This window comes from Myotis nattereri, assembly GCF_964212035.1.
Source record: "Myotis nattereri genome assembly, chromosome: 18".
Classification (NCBI taxonomy): Eukaryota; Metazoa; Chordata; class Mammalia; order Chiroptera; family Vespertilionidae; genus Myotis; species Myotis nattereri.
Genome location: NC_138093.1, coordinates 2115938 through 2136141, shown reverse-complemented (window position 1 = coordinate 2136141; position 20204 = coordinate 2115938). Strand labels below are relative to the sequence as shown.

At 52.7% G+C, this 20204-nt stretch overlaps 1 protein-coding gene across 2 annotated transcripts in view; it reads left to right on the top strand.

Moving 5' to 3' along the window:
* Positions 1-16779, top strand: part of PLPPR5 (phospholipid phosphatase related 5) — a 37955-nt gene extending 21176 nt beyond the window's left edge. Inside the window, exons 4-7 of one of the 2 annotated variants that reach the window (XM_081111992.1) lie at positions 3229-3405; positions 5782-5901; positions 10398-10531; positions 16015-16779. In XM_081111992.1, the coding sequence (XP_080968118.1) occupies positions 3229-3405; positions 5782-5901; positions 10398-10529 (429 nt within the window). In that variant the 3' untranslated portion in view covers positions 10530-10531; positions 16015-16779. The remainder of the gene's footprint in view (positions 1-3228; positions 3406-5781; positions 5902-10397; positions 10532-16014) is intronic. The other variant, XM_081111993.1, reaches the window with a different exon arrangement.
* Positions 16780-20204: the final 3425 nt, after the last annotated feature.

Sequence of the window (20204 nt, the reverse complement as noted above, 5' to 3'; positions counted from 1 at the left end):
ACCACTCCATGAACATTCTGTGCTAGTTGAATCAGTAATATGTTTAATAGACAGAACAGATAGATATTTAAAAAAAGATACAGAAAAGCATTGTTTGACAAAACACCAGTGTCCTAAAAATTGTTTCAATAATAATATAGTATTAAGTAGACCAGCTGGCCCAATGCTTTTTGAATATCAGCAGATATAGTTTTCATTTCCTTTAAGTGAGAGGGCTCTTGGCTCGGTCAGCATCGTCCAACAGAATTAGGAAGTTCATGATCCAATAGAAACCTAAAACGGACCGCATTTGTGGTTTTTAATTTCCTAGCAGTCACATTAAAAAATGCTTTGAAAAGTCAAAAGTAATTTTAAGAATTTACTTTGACAGATTATATCCAAAAGATTATCATCTTGGCCGACATACATCAGCATAAAAATATCAATGAGACATTGTGCATCCCTTTTCTTTACAAAGTTTTCTAAATGTGCAGCATTTCTGGGCCCTTCTGTTTGGGTTTTGTTTTAGCTACATTCTGACATCTGGTTAACCTAGATGGTTTCGTAAGTGAATTAAAAGCCAAGAGAGCATAAATAATCAATTCCTGCCCCGTGTCCAACTCACTTACTCCATTCCTATGCCGTAATTTCCTCTTCTGTTCGTTAGGGTTAAACAGGCGTTCTCTAAAGATAACAGCATTAGACCCGCTAAATGGCGCCCAATAAACACCAAAGAGCTGCCCAGTGTAAGGGAAAAATCCCGAATTTTCCTCTTGCGTTTAGAGTTCTGACAGATGTGAAGAAGTGCAAAATAAGCACTCGTTAGCCTGGCTCTGTGGCTCCGCTGGCTGAACGGGTCCTGTGCACCAGGAGGTCCCCGGTTCCATTCCCATCTGGGCACATGCTCTGGCTTCCAGCCCCCCAGTGGGGGGTGTGCAGGAGGCAGACGGTGGTTGTTTCTCTCTCATCATCCATGTTTCTCTCTCCCTCCCCCTCCCTCTCTCTGTAAACTTCACTGGTCAGCCTCACCACTGTGTTAAAGAAACTCCCACAAGCAGCCCAATCTCCCTCCTGCTCACGTGCGCGAGCGGAGCAGGGAGCTGCCGCATCAGATGCGTCACTGAGACCGAGGTGGCAATGCCCTCGCCTCGCTATTCCCGTGGGCAGAGCTCTAAGGCTTCCTGTGCCCCCTCCCGTGCCCTCGCCCCCAGGACTGGCTCAGCTCTCCCCGGGGCTGGCTGAGAGTGCGGACCCGCCACCAGAGGCCACAGGCCCAGATGCAGACCATCAGCCTTTGTTTTTCCCTAGAGGATTGGTACCTGGGATCGATGGGCTGCACATTGGCGAGATAGAAGCTTTCTGTCACAGGGGCGGTTAATATTCAGACAGCCTCTTCTGGCAGCCAACAGGGCTGCGAACGTTGCCCAGGAAAAAACAAAAAACAAAAACAACCAACAATAAGAGAGGAGATAATTGCTGGATTTCATAGCCTTCTAAAATGGCTGCTAGGAACAGAAAAGTTAAGCGTTGACTTTCGTTTCCTCTCTTGGGCAAATGTTTTTATTTTTAGAGAGGGAAAGAGAGAGGGATACTGATTTGTTGTTTCACTTATCTATGCACTCATCGGTTGATTCTTGTATGTGGCCTGACCGGGGATCGAACCCGCAACCTTGACATATCGGGATGACGCTCTAACCAACTGAGCCACCGGCCAGGGCCGGCAAACATGTTTTTCATTTAACTCAGGACCATAGGCAAGTGTGTTTCTGAGTCTGTATGATCAGTATCAGCCACTACTGACATCAACACCCTAAAAACATATTGAAATGTCAGAGCACCTCTTTTATAATCACCTCACCATGACTTGAATAATAACTGACCCCTCCCCTTGCAGCCAGCGGATTGGTTTCCATAGTAACACGAATTAAAGGATGAGCACTTGCGCTACAGAATCCATCCGATTAGGGGAAGGACCGAGTTTTTCCTGAGCGTCGTGTTGGCCACTGGAGGACATGCCACTCACTACAATCAGCTGACACGTTCTTCTTGCACATGTGACACACCAGAGATGTACACGCCTGCTCACTGTTTTGCATACGTGAACACACTAGAGATGTCCACGCCTGCTCATTGTTTTGCATACGTGAACACACCAGAGATGTACACGCCTGCTCACTGTTTTGCATATGTGAACACACCAGAGATGTACACGCCTGCTCACTGTTTTGCATACGTGAACACACCAGAGATGTACACGCCTGCTCACTGTTTTGCATACGTGAACACACCAGAGATGTACACGCCTGCTCATTGTTTTGTATACGTGAACACACCAGAGATGTACACGCCTGCTCATTGTTTTGCATACGTGAACACACCAGAGATGTACACGCCTGCTCACTGTTTTGCATACGTGAACACACCAGAGATGTACACGCCTGCTTACTGTTTTGCATACGTGAACACACCAGAGATGTACACGCCTGCTCACTGTTTTGCATACGTGAACACACCAGAGATGTACACGCCTGCTTACTGTTTTGCATACGTGAACACACCAAAGATGTACACATCTGCTCATTATTCAGCATACGTGAACGTACCAAAGATGTATGCATCTGCTCACTGTTTTGTTCTGTTTTTAGCTGACATTTTCTGTTTGTATTTAAGTTCCTATGTTGTCCTAATTGTGGCCAATAAAATTTAAAGTCATTTCACAATTTCAGATAGCAACATAAAACACATATTGGCACTGTGTTGAACCTTAAATTCCTTCTTTAAAGTACTAACTACGTAGTAACAATTTGCTCCATTTTACTTTTTTATGACTATATTCACAAGTTTTGATTTTGTTTCTCTCACATCGATGTCTCTCTCTCTCTCTCTCTCTCTCTCTCTCAAATAAAATAAAAATAAAAAAGAACACGTCTTCCTCAGTGTCCCCCTGCTAACAATATTGATCTAAAAAGTAAATTCAGATAAAACAAGAGCATTGAATGCTTAGACACCAGGTCACTGGAATACCTGAGCTCGGGGTTCCTAAATGACGAATGTATTACATAAGAATTAGCTATTAGTAGATTTCGGACGAGTAAAATTAAATAACCACTGCCCTTAAATTCTACTTTTTTAAGAAACAGCCTTCAAAAGATTACTGAAGCGTCGTGAAGTGTTGAGCCCCGTAGGCTGTAGACACACACACACACACGTGTGAGGCGTGTTCACGGACCGGTCTCCGTTGTGTTTCAGATGTACATCACCAGCACCGTCAAAGCCAAGGGCACGCGCCTCGCGAAGCCCGTCCTGTGCCTGGGCCTCCTGTGCTTGGCCTTCCTCACCGGCCTCAACAGAGTAGCCGAGCACCGGAACCACTGGTCGGACGTCATAGCCGGCTTCCTGGTGGGGACGTCGATAGCCGTGTTCCTGGTGAGTACAGATAGGTGCAGAGTTACCGAGAGAGCGCGGGGGTTTGTCTGATTGTTGTTAATCCTCCCTTGAGGATGTTTTCCCATTGATTTTTTATTTTTATTATTTTTTAAAAATATATATTTCTTTATTGATTTCAGAGAGGAAGGAAGAGGGAGAGAGAGATAGAAACATCAATGATGAGAGAGAATCATTGATTGGCTGCCTCCTGCACGCCCCCTACTGGGGATCCAGCCCGAAACCTGGTCATGTGCCCTTGGCCGGAATGGAACCTGGGACCCTTCAGTCCACAGGCTGATGCTCTATCCACTGAGCCAAACTGGTTAGGGAAAAAAATATATTTTATTGATTTTTTACAGAGAGCAATGGAGAGTGATAGAGAGTTAGAAACATTGATGAGAGAGAAATATCGATTAGCTGCCTCCTGCACACTCCCTACTGGGTATGTGCCCACAACCAAGGTACATGCCCTTGACAGGAATCGAACCTGGGACCCTTGAGTCCGCAGGCCAATGCTCTATCCACTGAGCCAACCCAGTTAGGGCCCATTGATTTTTTAGAGAGAGTGGAGGGAGAGGGAGAGACAGAGAGAAACATCGATGTTGCCTCCCTCACGTACCCTGACCAGGGCTGGGGATGGAGCTGCCACTAGGGTAGGTGCCCCTGTGCCTCAGCGTAGCAGCCTCCACGGGCACCTGTCACAGCCACAGTCTCCCCACCCGGTGACCCTCCCTGGTGACAGGGCCTGGGGTAACCAAAACCCCATGTTCCCAAGGCCAGGTGCCCCCCAGCAGCTTTCGGGGGGGGGGGCAGCTGGAGAGCACCCGCGGGGACTGGCCATGGCCTGAGCATCGCTCCTCATTGGGAATCTCCCTGGAGCGCTTCGTAGCTTCCAGCTGTTGGGAAATGGACTTGCCCGGCTTCGGGGTTGACTGGTCATCGGAAGTAGGAGTAGCTGACATTTCACTCAGATGGAAAGCGGGGCCGACTGTCAATCACAACCTATTTCCGCGGCGCTGCACTGTAAGGCGCCCTTTCGTTCCCGTTCGGTTTCCGTTCACTTGCCCCTCAGTCACCTCTGCTCCCTCCCGCCTTCGCCAGGGAGCACCCCGCATGCCAGCCAGCCCGGCTGCCTGAGCCCAGCGGACTGACGTGCCAGGCACGTTAAAGAGGCTGCCCTCTGGGGCGCCCTGTGTAAAGGGGTGGCCCTGTCCCCGTCCCTGGCCTGCACCCTGCGCTGCTGTTCCTCCCCATGTCACCCCTCTGACTTTCCAGCCCCGGAGAGACGGGTCCCTCCTGCCCCCCCCCCCCCTCCCGAGAGACCCAGCAGCCTCATGGAAGCTGGGGTCCCCAAGTCCCGGGGAGACGGATCCCTCGTGTCCCCCCGAGAGACCCAGCAGCCTCATGGAAGCTGGGGTCCGGCTTCACTCTCCACAGTGGAAGCCGATTCACAGTGAACAAAACAAAATAAGACAAGAGGCATCTCCCAGAGATCCCAGGACATCACCCAGGCCAGCCAGAGCCGGAAGCCTGACCCTCAGCGTGAGGCCCTGTCGTCTCTGGGCTACACCCCAACCCCCCCAGCACAGGACCAGCTCCCCTCGGGGGATAAAGGTCTCCCTCAGGAGCAGCCCCCGGAGCTGCTGCGGAAACACCGAGAACACAGGGGACAGGATCAGAGACAACAGCCTGGCTCCCTGAGAGGCCGCTGCGGAAGCGCGCGGGCCATTGGAGGGGGTTTCTGAGGAGCGCTCTGTGACCTTGAAGCAAGGGGACGTAATTAGCATTTAAATTAAGTTGTAGGTTAGCCACGCTGGGAAAGGTCAGCTTGCTATGCATTTTTATTAGGTTACAATGTTATTTTTGGATTCATTTGCTCATGGACTGTTAACTAATTTAATGAACATTTTGGAATCAGAAAATTGTCATGATTAACTGAGCTACGTATTTTTTAAAAATATCTTTTTATTGATTTCAGAGAGGAAGGGAGAGGGAGAGAGATAGAAACATCCATGATGAGAGAGAATCATCGATCGGCTGCTTCCCGCACGCCCCACCCTGGGGATGGAGCCCGCAACCCAGGCCTGTGCCCTGAGCAGGAATCGAACCGTGACCTCCTGGTTCATAGGTCGATGCTCAACCACTGACCTGTACCCCAGGCCCAAGCTAATATTAATTGGTGGATTTTCTTGAACACACACACACCAGAGTAACTATTTCAAATTTATACAAGATAAGTCTGGTGTGAAGTCATATACACTTAATATTTAAGTAACTTTAATACGTTATTATTAGGATCAGGTTTATGGAGCTACTCAAGGGTCCTTGTCAAGGGGTCTGGCTTGGCTTTAACCGCAGTTTTTTCTGAAATGCCAGGTGGTGTGCGTGGTGAGTAACTTCAGGGGAAGACACCCCGAGAGCGAGCACGCCCGCGCGGCCGACCTGGCGCACGCGCCGATGATCAGCATCCCGCGGGTGGAGAGTCCGCTGGAAAAGGTAAGGGCTGTTCTGGGGATGCGAAGTTTAAATTCTGAGATGTGATCATTACCTGGAGCGAATGAGCGACTAGTCCCCAGCATCACCGCGGTCGCTTCCCGTTTACTGAAAGGGGCTCCCCGCGCCTCAGTGGCATTTAGCCAAGATTCAGTCCCTGGCGACGCCCTGTGGGGAGGGAGGTCCCGCCTCAAATGTCCTGGACCCTGACCCATGCCACCAGCTGAGAAGCTCGGAGGGCTCGGGCTGTGCCAGAGCTCCTGGGAGGGGGACGCTGGGCGCTGGGCCTCCGCGAAGGCAAGTGATGGGATGGCTGTGCTGGGAAGGCGCGCTCTTCTCCTAAAGCATGGTCCCCTCTCCCACGCTCCGCGGGCAGGCGGCCCGTGAACAAGGCGGGTTCGACCTCCACTCGCGTGCCGGTTTTCTCAGTCAATGCAGGAAGTGTGTTTTCTCTTTCTGGGGTTTTCCCAGTAGCACTTCCTCTTCTCCAGCTCACTGTGCGGTAAGAGGACAGCGTGTGCTGCACAACATAGAAACATGTTCGTCGCCCTTAGGTGGTCGGCAAGGCCGCGGGCAGCAGCAGGCGGGCGGGAGGTGCGTTTCGGGGCAGCCACGGCAGGGTCACCTGAACCAGCTCAGTGGCTCGCCGTGGAAAAGGACCAGCTGTGAGGCAGGGGCACTGAGAAAACTACCCCACCGCCCCCCAAGAATCATGCTGCCCTTTCACCTACTGCCCTTTCACCCTCTGCCCTCCCACCCACTGCATTTTCCTGTCTTCCCTTCAGAGGGTGCTCTTGCCCAGAACTAATGGCAAGGGGTACCTGACATTCGCCCAGGACCCTCGTGGGTCAGGCTGCGGTCACGGCAGCAGCAAAGCGCTGGGCACGCGTGGCCTTTCTCTCTGGCCCCCACTCGTCCTCCCTTTAAGGTGGCTTTCAGTTCTGCACAGGCGAGCACCTGTCAAGAACGCAGGCGTGTGCCTCATTGATTTCAATGGATGCCGCACAGAAAATCTACGGGAAGGGACATTCTCTCGTCCCAAAAATATTTAAAAATAAATATAAGTCATGGATGGGATTTGATAGAACATGAAATAGTTCCAATCCATGAAGAGAATTAATATCTACAGAGTTTTATTGGGCAATTAGAACAGGCTACTGTAGCCACGTCTGGCTACTTTGGGATAACGCTGAGAGGTAAATTAGTGGTATAGGAAATACCACTTTTTGAGAAAACAATTTTTTTCTTGGGTTTAGGTGATCAACCTGAAACAAAGGGAAGTCCCCCTTGCCAATGACAAGACAGGGGAGCTAATGCTAGGAATGATTTGCAAATTGCAGCCTTGTAGTTCTGGTCAGGGGCTCTGTACCAACCTGACTACCCAAGATGCTGTGCGTGTAAGAGCACCCTGTGACTGAGAGCGGCGCCACCTGAATGCAGGCGGTGAGCAGTGAGGACGGCTCCCCAAAGCTGGAGATGCCATGAGTGCGTGTAGTCACGGGTGGAAATTACCATGTTTCGTTCCCACGGCCACCGTGGAGGGAAATGACAGAGCTAGGAACATTCTAAGGGGACTCACACTGACCCAGAGAAGCAAACGCATGGACTGTTTTGAAGGTTAGAACATCACAAGGGTCAAGGTGAAACCTGAGCTGAAGGTTAGGCAGAGTGAGGGAGTGGGGCGTGGAGAGCCAGGCTTTCATAGGTGCCAGCAGTCCTGGGTTGGAAGGTTGGCTTGGCTACATAATGACTAAGTAGAATCAGACGAATTCCTTCTTTTCTCCTTACCTGAAAAAATGGATACAATTATGGTTCCTTTATAGGGTAACTAGAGGCCCGGTGCATGAAATTTGTGTGGGTAGGGTCCCTAGGCCTGACCAGCGATCAGGGCTGATCGGGGCCTTCCAGCTGCCGGTCAGGGCCTTCCTTCATTCCGCGCCACCCCCTGGTGGTCAGCGCACATCATAGCGAGAAATCAAACTCCTGGTCTCCCGGTTGAACTCCTTTGCACATTAGCCTTTTATATATATAGATTGTTTGAAATGACTGATCATAAATAAACTTCTTGGCACACAGTTGGTGCTTAAATCAAGGTAGCTCCCTCCTGTAAAACTAATGATTCCCTTAATAGGATTTTCATTGTATTTCGGACTAGGATACCCCATAGAGCTATTTCATGGACTTGAAGGTTTATGCAGATTGTCTATGCCATACATAGAGCATATGGCAGGAAATCTTATAGCAAAAATTGCCGCCTAGATTAGTGTCATAGCAACAGCAAAACAACCCTGTGGTTTCTTGCCAAGACAGACATGATTACCCATGACTTTGCTCTCTGGGATAAGTCCCTTTGAGCTTTCAGCATGTTGGCACGAACACGTGTGGGAATCCACTTAAGATGTGTTTGCTTTTCTAGGATGCAAATCTTTGTTTTACAGAGCTGCCGATGGTATGTAAACGTTCCATAGGAGCTTGTCAAAACAACTTTATTAGGGATCAGATGTTGGAATAGTTGGTGGAGCTAAGTCTCTTTCCTCAGCCTGAGCTTCGAGCACTTACGAAAGGTGTTCACAGGCCATCAACACTCGCGTGCTGGGCTCGGCTCTCACTTGTCTCATTTCATTGCGCTTTAAAGAGTCCATTGAAAAGGGGAGTTAAACATCCCAACGGGCGTCAGCACTCAGGTTAGGAGGACGCACCCATGGCTGTTGTCCGCCGTGTCGTTTTCCCTGTGTGTGCTCGCCCCTGGTCAGTATTTCTCCGCCCTGTCTATACATTACAATACGCTCTGCAAAACACGAAAAGCCAGGCTTTTTCCAACGTTATCTAACAGGCCTTTATGAAAGCGTCTTTTCAGTACGTTACCTTTGAGCACAAACCATCTTTCTCATCTCCTTGGAGGGAATAAATACCGGGTTGCTGACTGCACCTTCGGGTTCTCGGGCCCCTGCAGCCATCGGTCAGCGAGGCGACCAAAGGATGCGGGAGGAAGAAGTCACTGGCTGTGCACACCCGCCAGGGACACGTGGAGACTCCCCCCGCCCTCCTCGCTCCCTCTGCTCCCGGCGGACGGTCCCAGGGACGCTTCCCTGTCGGTCCGGCTGCCACGGCGCCCTGAACGGTTCTGACCCAGTGGGCCTGGGGGTCTGGTTGGCACCAGGCAGCACTGGTGATTTGGGTTCAGAGCCAACTGCCGCCAGGGCCCAGGGCCTGCAGAGCTGAGACAGGGGGTCTGAACGTCGGCTGCGCGTTACAGCCGCCTGGGGAGTCTTTGTGAATCCCAGGGCCCGGCCGCCTTCACACCAATTAAGTCCAAGTCCCAGGAGAAGCGTCCGTGTCTTGGTAAAGCTCCCGGTGGGTCGGCGAGCAGCCAGGTTGGGGGCCCAGGGCTCCTTTCCCCAGGGAACGGGGGTCCGAGGTCAAGGCCCAGCGGTAACTCATTCATTTAATGACGGGACCGCGACTCCTCATCCCAAACCCTGGGGCCAGACACTCCTCAGGACTCAGACGCTCTATAGTTCGAGGCGAATGCTGTGTGTTCTGTGAGGAGCAGGACGGGAAGCAGCGCTGGGCATCAGAGCAGACAGACAGGCAGGCAGTCCCATGGCCTTCCATCCACCCAGCTCCGTTCTGCCCCCAGATGGGTTTGTAGCAACCGTATAAGACATACTTGGGTGTGAAAGTGTGTCCACTAGATCTGTAAACTTGCAGAATTGTAACATTCCAACCAATTATTTTTTTAAAAATCTCCATGGTTTTATCTGTTTATTATCTAATATTTTGTTTCTTTGGCCATATACATATATATATTCGATTTCAGAGAGGAAGAGAGAGATAGAAACATCAATGATGAGAGAGAATCATGGATCGGCTGCCTCCTGCACGCCCCACACTGGGGAGTCAAGACCACAACCGGGGCATGTGCCCTGACAGGGAATGGAACCGGGACCTCTTGGTTCCTAGATCAATGCTCAACCCCTGAGTCCCAGTGGTCAGGCTGTTTCTGTGGCTTTGACTGACAACTATAATGAGATGTTTGCGAAGACCAGGACCTTTGTTGTGTATATATATATATATATAATCTCATTTGCTCTTAATTTTAAAAATCCGTGTAAATGGTCTTCCCATTGCCCGGATGTGAGAGCCAGGTCTCTGAGGGGCTGCGTTGCTTGTGAACACTCTGTGGTTAGGGGCCCACATGCAAACACGCTGAAGCCCACCTGCCACCCAGCTGAGGACTGAGTCCTTGAATGGAAGACATTGACACACAGATCCCGGCTTCTGTTTAGGCCCCAAACCTACGCCGACGGGCTGACAGCCTCCCGTTCCAACGCAAAGGCTGCTCCTGGGCCTCTGGCAGGGAAGGAACCTGGGGCCGTATCTAACCTCAGCCTTGGGCCTAACACGGGATCAGCCGGGAGCAGCAGACGCGGCCTCTGCCCGGCTGAGTGAGCCGACACCGACGGGCACTGAAGTAACGGCTGTGGTACCTTTCCTAGGTGTCCCGAGACCAACCTGCCGAGGGCGGCGAAGAGCACGCGCAGGGGCGGCCCCTGAAGGACTGCCTCGCTCGGCTCTTCGGCTGGGTGCTGGGGATGAGCCACCGCGAACACCTCCAATTAAGGCAATAAACGTAGGTGCGCCGAGCGCACTGGTGTTGGAGCTGAGCTGCAAACCTCCGACAAATACAGAAAACGCGTCCCTCTGGGCAGGGCCACGGCTCCCAAAGGGGTCTGGGTCCTCGGTCACTGTTCTCGTTTATCTTCCAAACAGGCTTCATTTTTCCACTGCGTTTGCACGCATGACCGGAGCTTAGCATCCCTCCACCCAACAGCCCTTGCTAGAATTGCTCTTCTTGTTTTGTGTGTGAGATATATATATTATTGATTTCAGAGAGGAAGGGAGGGGAGAGAGAGATAGAAACATCCATGATGAGAGAGAATCATTGATCGGCTGCCTCCTGCACGCCCCCCACTGGGGATTGAGCCTGCAACCTGGGCCTGGGCCCTGACCGGGAATCGAACCATGACCTCCTGGTTCATAGGTCTATGCTCAACCACTGAGCAACGCTGGCTGGGCTAGAATGGCCTTTACTTGTTTTCCTACATGAATTGCTCTTTTTTTCCCCCCACATTTCCCCCTATTTTTCCAAAGGCAAATAAATAAACTGCCAGTGGCTTGCCTTGTCTGGTGGCAAGTCACCCTCCACGTTGTGTGTTATAAGTAAATGGCAGTGTTGTCTGAAATCACCAAAGAGTGAAATACAGATTATTTTTTAAAATATATGTTTATTGATTTCAGAGAGGAAGGGAGAGAGAGAAACATCAATGATGAGAGAGAATCATTGAATGGCTGCCTCCTGCACGCCCCCTACTGGGTATCGAGTCGGCAACCCGGGCCTGTGCCTTTGACTGGAATCGAACCTGGGACCCTTTGGTCCGCAGGCCGATGCTCTATCCACTGAGCCACACAAGCAGGGCTGAGATACAGATTTCACGTAGAGTGTAGAGCTTCAGAAGTTGGCGTGCTGTCTAGCCCTCGGCACTTGCCACACGGAAGGCTCTGGGGGCTGCTTTCAAGGCAGGTGGTGGCCCTGCCTGTGCTCTGCCCTCAGGGACCGGGTTCGGTATTTGGCTCGTGGACTTGCTGTGAACTTGGGCGGTGCTTTCTGAGGGGGCAGTGCTTTCCCATCTTCAGCTCTGGCTCCCGCCTGCCACCTGCACCCCGAGCCTCTGACTGTGTGACAGCAGAAGCAGTCATCGAACTGATGAATGATACGCAGGGTGTCCCCCCAAAAATGTCTGCACACTTGGAATACTTTCTCATTCCAATGCGTTTGATCTGAAAAGAAACATCGATGGAGCTATCCGCCGTAAAGTGGGCGTGCATTTTGGGGGGACACCCCATCGCTGACCACTTCTTCTCGTGGCTCTGAACTACACGCTTCCCTGCATGAGTGTTTGCGTGGCCCACTGCGTGTTTGCACTGTTCTCTACCAATAAGATCGATGGTTGCAAAATACGGGTTCAGCCAGGTTAGAAGGAAAGACCCCTCGGCACCCTGTGTGCCCGGGAGTCCGCTCCCGACACGGGTGACCTGGGAGCGCCGCATGCAGTCCTGTCTCTTACGTTGCCGAGAAGATGCTGGTGGGGACCGAGCGGGCGCACCTGCCTGCCCGGGAGTGAGGCCTCTGTCCGGGCCGGTCAGGGCAGGCGCCTGCGCTCCTCGCCGATGTGACTGCCGTGCGGCAGTCATGGCCTCATGGACCAGGAGGACCGGAGTCAGTGGCTTGTCCCTCCTCCGATCTGGTCAGGGAGAGCTGCCCCCGGCCGGAGGGGAATCCATCTCGTTCTGTAAAGGCGACTGAGAGAAACAGCCCACCCCCTGCATGCCGTGGGGGCTGCGTTGGCGCTGGACGGTGAGATTCATGGACAGATGCCCCCGTGCGACCTGCACATCCCTGCCATGTACTTAGGACGCGTGATTCAATTCCCCCGTAATTGCTCTTCCCTGGGCACTGTCGCCTCCATATTGTGTTTTCATCTGTTTATCTCTCTGCGAACGACCACCTTTAACAGACAAGCCCGGGGAGCGGGATCCCTCCCGTCCCGGACAATTTGGAAGTGTCGTCCCAGAGGTTAAAGCTTCAGTGTGGCCCTGGCCGGTGTGGCTCAGTGGGTTGGACATCGTCCCAGGCACCGAAAGGCCCCCAGTTCCATTCCCGTCAGGGCACTTGCCCAGGTTGCAGGCTTGATCCCCAGTAGGGGGCGTGCAGGAGGCAACTGATCAATGTTTCTCTCTCGCATCATTGTTTTTTTCTCTCTCTCTTTTCCTCTCTCTCTAAAAAGTAAAATAAAAACAACAACAATTAAAGCACCTAAGTGTGATGTGAAAAGGAAATAGCGCTGTTCGCAAAAAAGCAGGCGTTTTCCCAGGGCGCTGGGCCTGACAATGTGGTCAGTGACCTGCAGTTTAACCTGGTAATGACTCAGCAGAAGCACAGGGTTTGGGGCAGTGAGAGGAAGCTCGAGCGGTCACCGAAACATGGTTTTAGTTTATTATTTTGTTAATATATTTTTTATCAGTTTCAGAGAGGAAGGGAGAAGAAAAAAGAGGGAGAGAGAAACATTAATGATGAGAGTGAGTCATTGATCAGCTGCCTCCTGCACGCCCCCTACTGGGGATCGAGCCCACAACCCCGGCATGTACCCTTGACCGGAATCGAACCCGGGACCTTTCAGTCCACAGGCCAACGCTCTACCCACTGAGCCACACCAACTAGGGTCTGAAACATGGTTTGAAAGGCCAGGCTGAGGTCAGCACTCCAGAGCTCAGCTACACGTTCCAGGCCTTGTTTCTCAGGTGGCGTCATGTCCCTGTCTGGGACGGTCTCCCTGAGGCCTGTTGTCTCTGTGTTATTAGCATCGGCTTCCGCCCTCAGCGGGTCCGGGTTCAGATGATCGTTTACACGGTCACAGTGCACATTCTTCTTGGTCGTTGTTGTTCATTCTCACCCGAGGATACTTTCCCATTGATTTTTAGAGAGCGTGGAAGGGAGAGGGAGACACACAGAGAGAGAAACATCAATGTGAGAGAGACACATCCGCTGTTTGCCTCCTGCACACGCCTCGGGGTCAGGGATGGAGCCTGCATCCGAGGTCCAGGCCCTCGACCGGAATGGAACCTGGGACCCTGCCTTCCGCGGCCAGATGCTCTCTCCACTGAGCCACACCAGCCAGAGCGCATTGCTTCTTCCTTGCCCTCGCCTCTGCACCCGCCCTGCCCTGCGTTTCTGATACGTTTCCTGCCTCATTCCGCTCCTTTGCTAATTCTGCTCCTCCTTCCCAGGTCGTGGCTGTCCCCTGCGCTCAGAATCGCCTTCGGCAAATGTAATGAGCCTCGCAGGCCCTTCATACCGAGGCCCAGGGGACACGACACCCAGGCTTCCGAATGCTGCCCATTTCCTTTCTTATCTTCTGCTTCTAACTCCTTTCCTTCCTTTTTAACTGCCCCTGCCTCGCCCTTCACCTCCCACCTTGCCGCAGATGGATGGATCTCCAGTTTATTCCTTAACCTCTTTCCAGCAGGTCTTGTCTGCGGGGTCCTGCCCAGATGGTGATGCCCCGGCCAGCTTCGTCCGGAAACCCCGTATCCGATGCCCGGTCTCGGCCCACGGGGGTCGGGGCCTCTGAGGCCAGCGGAGTGAGCCTGTGACGGACTGTCTGCCCTGCTCGGGGCTTCGTTCCATCCTCATGCCGTAGACACCGGGGCCAGGTCTCCTGTCCTCGCGTCAGCCCACGCTTTTGTAGAGGAAACGCGGGGACACGCAGAGAGAGGCCGCGGAGTCCCCACGTTCCCATCGGGCCTTTCTCACGGGACACCGTGTTCCCACGGCTCTGTCTGGAGCGACATGCGGGCTGGCGGCTGGTTTTCACGGACAGTTTTTCTCCAGGGTCCAACCCGGGGATTATGCCCTGGGCAGCCGTCAGCATAGCCTCCTTGTCGTGACTTGACAGGCCCACAGCCAGTGGAAAGGGGTTTCCGCTTCTTCACACACACTCTTTAAAATATATTTTTATTGATTCCAGAGAGGAAGGGAGAGGGCGAGAGAGACAGAAACATCCATGATGAGAGAGAATCACGGATCGGCTGCCTCCTGCACGCCCCCACTGGGGATGGAGCCCGCAACCCGGGCCTGTGTCCTGCCGGGAATCGAACTAACCATGACCTGGTTCATAGGTCGATGTTCAGCCACTGAGCACGCCAGCCGGGCCAACATTCTTTATTATGCTTTTTGTTTTTAATTTGAGAGAGAGGAAGGGAGAGGGAGAGAGAGAAACATCCATGGTGAGAGAGAGTCATGGACCGGCTGCCTCCTGCACACCCACACTGGGGATCGAGCCCGCAACCCGGGCCTGTGCCCTGACCGGGAATTGAACCCTGACCTCCTGGTTCCTAGGTCGACACTCAGCCACGGAGCCACGCTGGCCGGGCTCTTCACACACCTTTTTAAAAAATGTTCTGAGTAAACAGTTTACACCTGAATTTGAAAAAAGCTCCACCCACAGGAGGCACCTCCTGGCGTGCGTTCATCACACAGGATTCCTTGTAGGGTGCCTGTGACTTACAGTCAGTACGTAGCCACTCTGACCAGCATTCCAAACGGGCGATGTGGGGGTCACACCCGTTTCCCTGCGGCTGCTGGTGCCCAGGCTGTCACTCCCCTTGGATCTAGACGCCCCCTGGAGGTGGCCTGATTATTACGTCAGAGCTGTTTTGTGCTGCAATGTTTCAGCAGCCACCGAGGGCCTGTTGCATGTCTGAATCCATTTAAATATTAGTCGTTCCGCAGGGTTTCCTTGTACCCAGTTCTGGGGCTTGGAAAAAGTAAAAATACAGACAAGCCAAAAGGCTGCGGGGAGGATTCGGCGGTGGAGGTAAACGGCAGACAGGGCCGTCCGGGGCCGGCCTCCCACAGCAGAAACGAGGCGTGTAAGCAGGTCTCTGTCTGCCAGCACGTGCCCACCTCGTCTGCGCCGTCTGTCTCCCGGGAGCAGCAACGCCGAACCCCGCATCCCGTCTGCACCGAGCGGAATAGTAATGTGTCCGGCTCCGCCATTTCTCTCCACATGTCAGTGTTCATGTTGAAGAGACCAAGTACAGCATTTCCACTTATTTGGTGAATTAAGAATCTTGACGACAGCCCTGGCCGGTGTGGCTCAGCGGTTGAGCATCGCCCCTTGCACCAGGAGGCCATCAGTTCGGTTTCTGGTCAGGGCACAGGCCCGGGTTGTGGGCTCCATGCCCAGTAGAGGGCGTGCAGGAGGCAGCCGATCCATGACTCTCTCTCATCATTGATGTTTCTATCTCTCCCTCTCCCTTCCTCTCTGAAATCAATAAAAAAATATATTTTCAAAAGGAATGTTGACTACAACATCTGATTAGCAGCTGAGTTTATGCCACCGTCCATAGAACTTAAAATGCTGTGTTTTTGCAACCTAAACCCCTGCGGGCTGTGGCTGTCTGCGAGGCTAGCGATGGTTTGCAGAAGCACTGAGGCCTGGACGAAGCCAGTCTTGCCCAGACCTTGACCTTGTGGTTCCTTTCTCGTTGCAGAACCACATCACCGCCTTCGCGGAAGTTACATGATACAGAAGCCGCCGGGGTTTCCCTGCACTGGACGTCGTCCCTTTTCACCGTCCATTCCTAACACCCAAAGTTTGTCCGACTGCAGAAGGAGTTTCTCAAGTTGTCTAATGATTTCTATAAGTTTAAAGTCAGTGTCAACGTGTCCGTTTCCCCCACTAGACTGTGAGCTCCTCAAAGGCAGGGCCGTGTCTCTCTTCTCCGGGTCCCCGGCACCTACAACACAGCCTCGCACACAGTAGGTGTTCAGTTAACGCGGGAGGCCCGGGCGAGCCCCTTCATTCTGAAATAAAATACCCACCTGAGTTCTCACAGAATCCCTGGGGCTGAGGGAAAAGAAACCGCTACACACACAAGTCAGATCTGTCTGAGAAATCCCTCCGTTCGGGGCTAGTTACGCTTTTTAACTAAAAAGCTGAAGAGGAGGCCCCCCTTCCGCAGTTCGCCATCTTTCCTGTGAAGTGGACTTCGAACGTCCCGGGGGTTTTTACTTTATTCGTCCGCACGACACGATGGCCACCCTGGCGGAGCTCCGCGTGCGACACGACTTTACTTTTAGAAAGTCTTGTTCTCTACGAAAATCCTGTTTGCACACAGTATTCCGCTCTATTTCCCTGAAAACACCATTCATTCTGTACCTTCTAAGACTGGTGCTTCTGCTTTTGAAGGGGGAAATGCCAATTTGTACTGTAATAAGTAATGTATCATAATTAAAAGCTATTTATTTGGACTCTGGTTCCTGACAGCTGTGGTGTGGCTGTGGCCGTGTAGCTTCTCCGGGGCAGCGGGCCAGGCGGCTGGGGGGCTGAGTCCGGCGATGGCCCGACGTCCTGAGCGCGTTCCCGTTGATGGCTGCACTTCGAGACAGGTCAGAGGCTCCGTTCTTAGGCTTTTTACTAATCAAGTTCCCACATAACTTTTAAAAATATATTTTCATTGACTTCAGAGAGGAAAGGAGAGGAGAGAGAGAGACAGACACATCAGTGATGAGAATCATGGATCGGCTGCCTCCAAAAGCAACGGGACCGAATATCTCAAAGGTGGTGGTGGCAGCCGTGGTCCGTGTGACCTCAGAAGCCATGGCAGCAGGGGCTGGGCTCACGGTGCGAGCCCACGGAATATTTATTACTAGCACTTGGTCGTTCAGATGATGGCTATGCACATTGTGTAGCAACAGGCAAACGTGTCTGCTGTGATTCCAAGTTGAAAGGGGTGCAAATGACACCCTGTAATTGCTAGGATGCAACCACCCCACAGGTGAACGCGCACGGTTCAAAGACAGCGCGGAGACGTGGCTTCCAGAACGTGGGCATGTGCAGTCGTGAAAGATATAGCTCAGTGGTGCCATGGCCCTTTGCAGATGTTTATAATTCAAAAGACCATGGAGGGCAAGGCCTTTCCCCTCCATGGGCTTGGTCTTGACCGAAATCCTGCTGTCTTTGTTCTGCAATCCGGCTGAACCTTAGCCCGTCCTAATTTATAAACCCCAACTTAACACTTTCCTGATTGAGTAAATGGCTCTTTCTTTATTGAGTTTATCTTGAACAAATAAATCCTGACATTTAGTGAATGGCGTGTAATCAGCTGGCGCTTACTTCTAATGCATTGCAATGAAATGTGGATTTTAAATTATATGATACTAAGGCCCGGTGCACAAAAATTTGTGCACTGGGGGGGCGGGGGTCCTCAGCCCGGCCTGTGCCCTCTTGCAGTCTGGGACCCCTCAGGAGATGACCACCTGCTGGCTTAGGCCTGCTCCTGGGGGATCGGGCCCAAGCTGGCAGTCAGACATCCCTCTGGCAGCCCGGCAGCCCTTGGGGAATGTCTACTTGCCAGCAGGGAGCAGGCCTAAGCTGCAGTTGGACATCCTTAGCGCTGCTGAGGAGGCGGGAGAGGCTCCCACCACCACCGCTGTACTGGCAGCCATCAGCCTGGCTTGTGGCTGAGCAGAGCTCCCCCTGTGGGAGTGCACTGACCACCAGGGGCAGCTCCTGCATTGAGCATCTGCCCCTCGTGGTCAGTGTGTGTCATAGTGACCAGTCCTTCCCAGTCGTTCTGCTGTTGGGGTCAGTTTGCATATTACCCTTTTATTATATAGGATGTGGTGTCTGCACTGCTGAAGTTTGGGGGGAGGGGAGGGACGGATCCGGGCCTTCCTTGCTTAAAAACAGATTGTGGGCGAGGGCCAGTGGTTCTGTAACAGGGGCTCGGTTTGGTCCCCCAAGGGACATTGGTGATGACTGGAGACATTGTCACAACGTGGGGGAGGAGAGTGTGTGACTGCCAGCCGTGGCGGAGGCCAGGGATGTGGCTAAACACCTGACGTGCACACATACCCGCTCCAGTCGTGCCCAGGACGAGAAACCTGGTGAAAAAACCCAGCTTTGGAGTTTATTTCCGCTGCTGAAAGCAGGGCTCTGAGCAAGCCACTTCGTCCTAGGTCCCAATTTACTTATTTGTAAAACAGAAGGTAAATGCTGGTGCTCCCCCTCTGGGATGGGCCTGAGGTTAAATAGGAGGATTGGGCTTGATGTTCCAAAACGCGGCATCTACACGTGGCCGGCCCATGGGTCTGAAACACCTCTTCGAGCGGATGATGGAGAATGAGGTGGGAGTGCTAAATCGCCGTGAGGAATTGCTTTTGACATTGGAAATTGTTTTCATGTTTCCCTGCAGAATCCTAATGAAAGCCATAACAAAATATCACCACCTCACTGATCTTTTCCAGATAAAATGATTCGGCTGCCTTAACCCACTGCCGGGCCCGGCCCTGAATTCCTCCACTCTCATTGGACCCTGGTCGTTAGCTACAGACGGGCTCAGGATTCTTGGCGCGGGAATTAGAAAACAGGTTGACGCCCTCCGAGTTCTGGGTAAGAGCAGACAAGGGGGAGAGGCCAGGGCAGAGCCGGAGACCAGCGAGGTGGTGTCCCACTTCCCCAGGTGAGAGGCGAGGGCGTGGGTGAGGGGGTAGCTGGGCGAGGTCTGATCGGGTTCTGAATACGGACTGGAGGTCTAGGCAGTAGGATAACGATGCGTTTGAGAGAAAGAGAAAGGTCAAGGGTTACCTTGAGATTTGGGCCTGAGCTTGCACAAAGATGGAGCTGTGATGAGCTGAAATGAGGAAGGTGGAGGGGGAAACAGATTTGGGGAGAGGAATAGCATACGCTGAGTGTTGGTCACAGAGGCCTATGGTCCATGTAGGAGCCGCCCCGCACGAGGACATGAGTCTGCGATGCAGGGGAGAGCTTGGGGCTGGGAGACACATTATATAATATATATGCAATTTTTATATACCCAGGCTGTCCCCCCCAAAATGTACATGCACTGTAACAGCCGAGAGCTCAGTTTTGAAATTGAAATGTGTTTTAATGAACACGGCCTTTATAATTATTCAAAGTGTGTGGGTGCCTTTTGGGGGACACCCTATATTGACATGTAGAATGTAGACCTGAAATAAGCCCAATGCGGTGCACCTTCCTGCGGACCTCCCTCACCGAGGGAGACGGATCCCGCGGAACCAGCACCACGCGGCCAGGGAGACGCGGGAGAAGGGACCTGCCCAGGAGGCCGAGGGCGGACCGAGGCAGCAGGGCGGCCAGAGCTGCCGCTCCCCAGGAGAGAGTTTCAGGAGGAGAGGGTTCCCCATCTGTCACCTTCCACCTGCGGGCCAACGGCGACTTGACCTTGGGTTTAGAACATGTGAGTCGCTGGTGACCTGTAGGAGGTGGAGGGGGCGGAGGAGGCGAGGGTGGTGGGGGAAAGCCGGGCCCAGGGAATTCAGAGAAGACGGGAGAGCAGCAGCGTGGACAGAGACCTCCTCCTCCAGGGGCGTCCAGAGCGGCGGAAGGAAATGGGGTCCTTGCTGAACAGGAACGTGCCGGGGACCATGGCCACCCCAAAGGGGGCTCCCAAAAAGACTGTCCTCCCCAGGGAATCTGGGCTCCATTTAGTTCTTTTTAAAAAATATATTTTTATTCATTTCAGAGAGGAAGGGGGAGGGAGAGAGAGAAACATCAATGATGAGAGAGAATCATGGATCAGCTGCCTCCTGCATGCCCCCCCCCAGACTGAGCCCGCAATCCAGGCATGTGCCCTTGGCCAGAGTCGAACCCAGGACCCTTCGGTCCGCAGGCCGATGCTCTATTCACTGAGCCAAA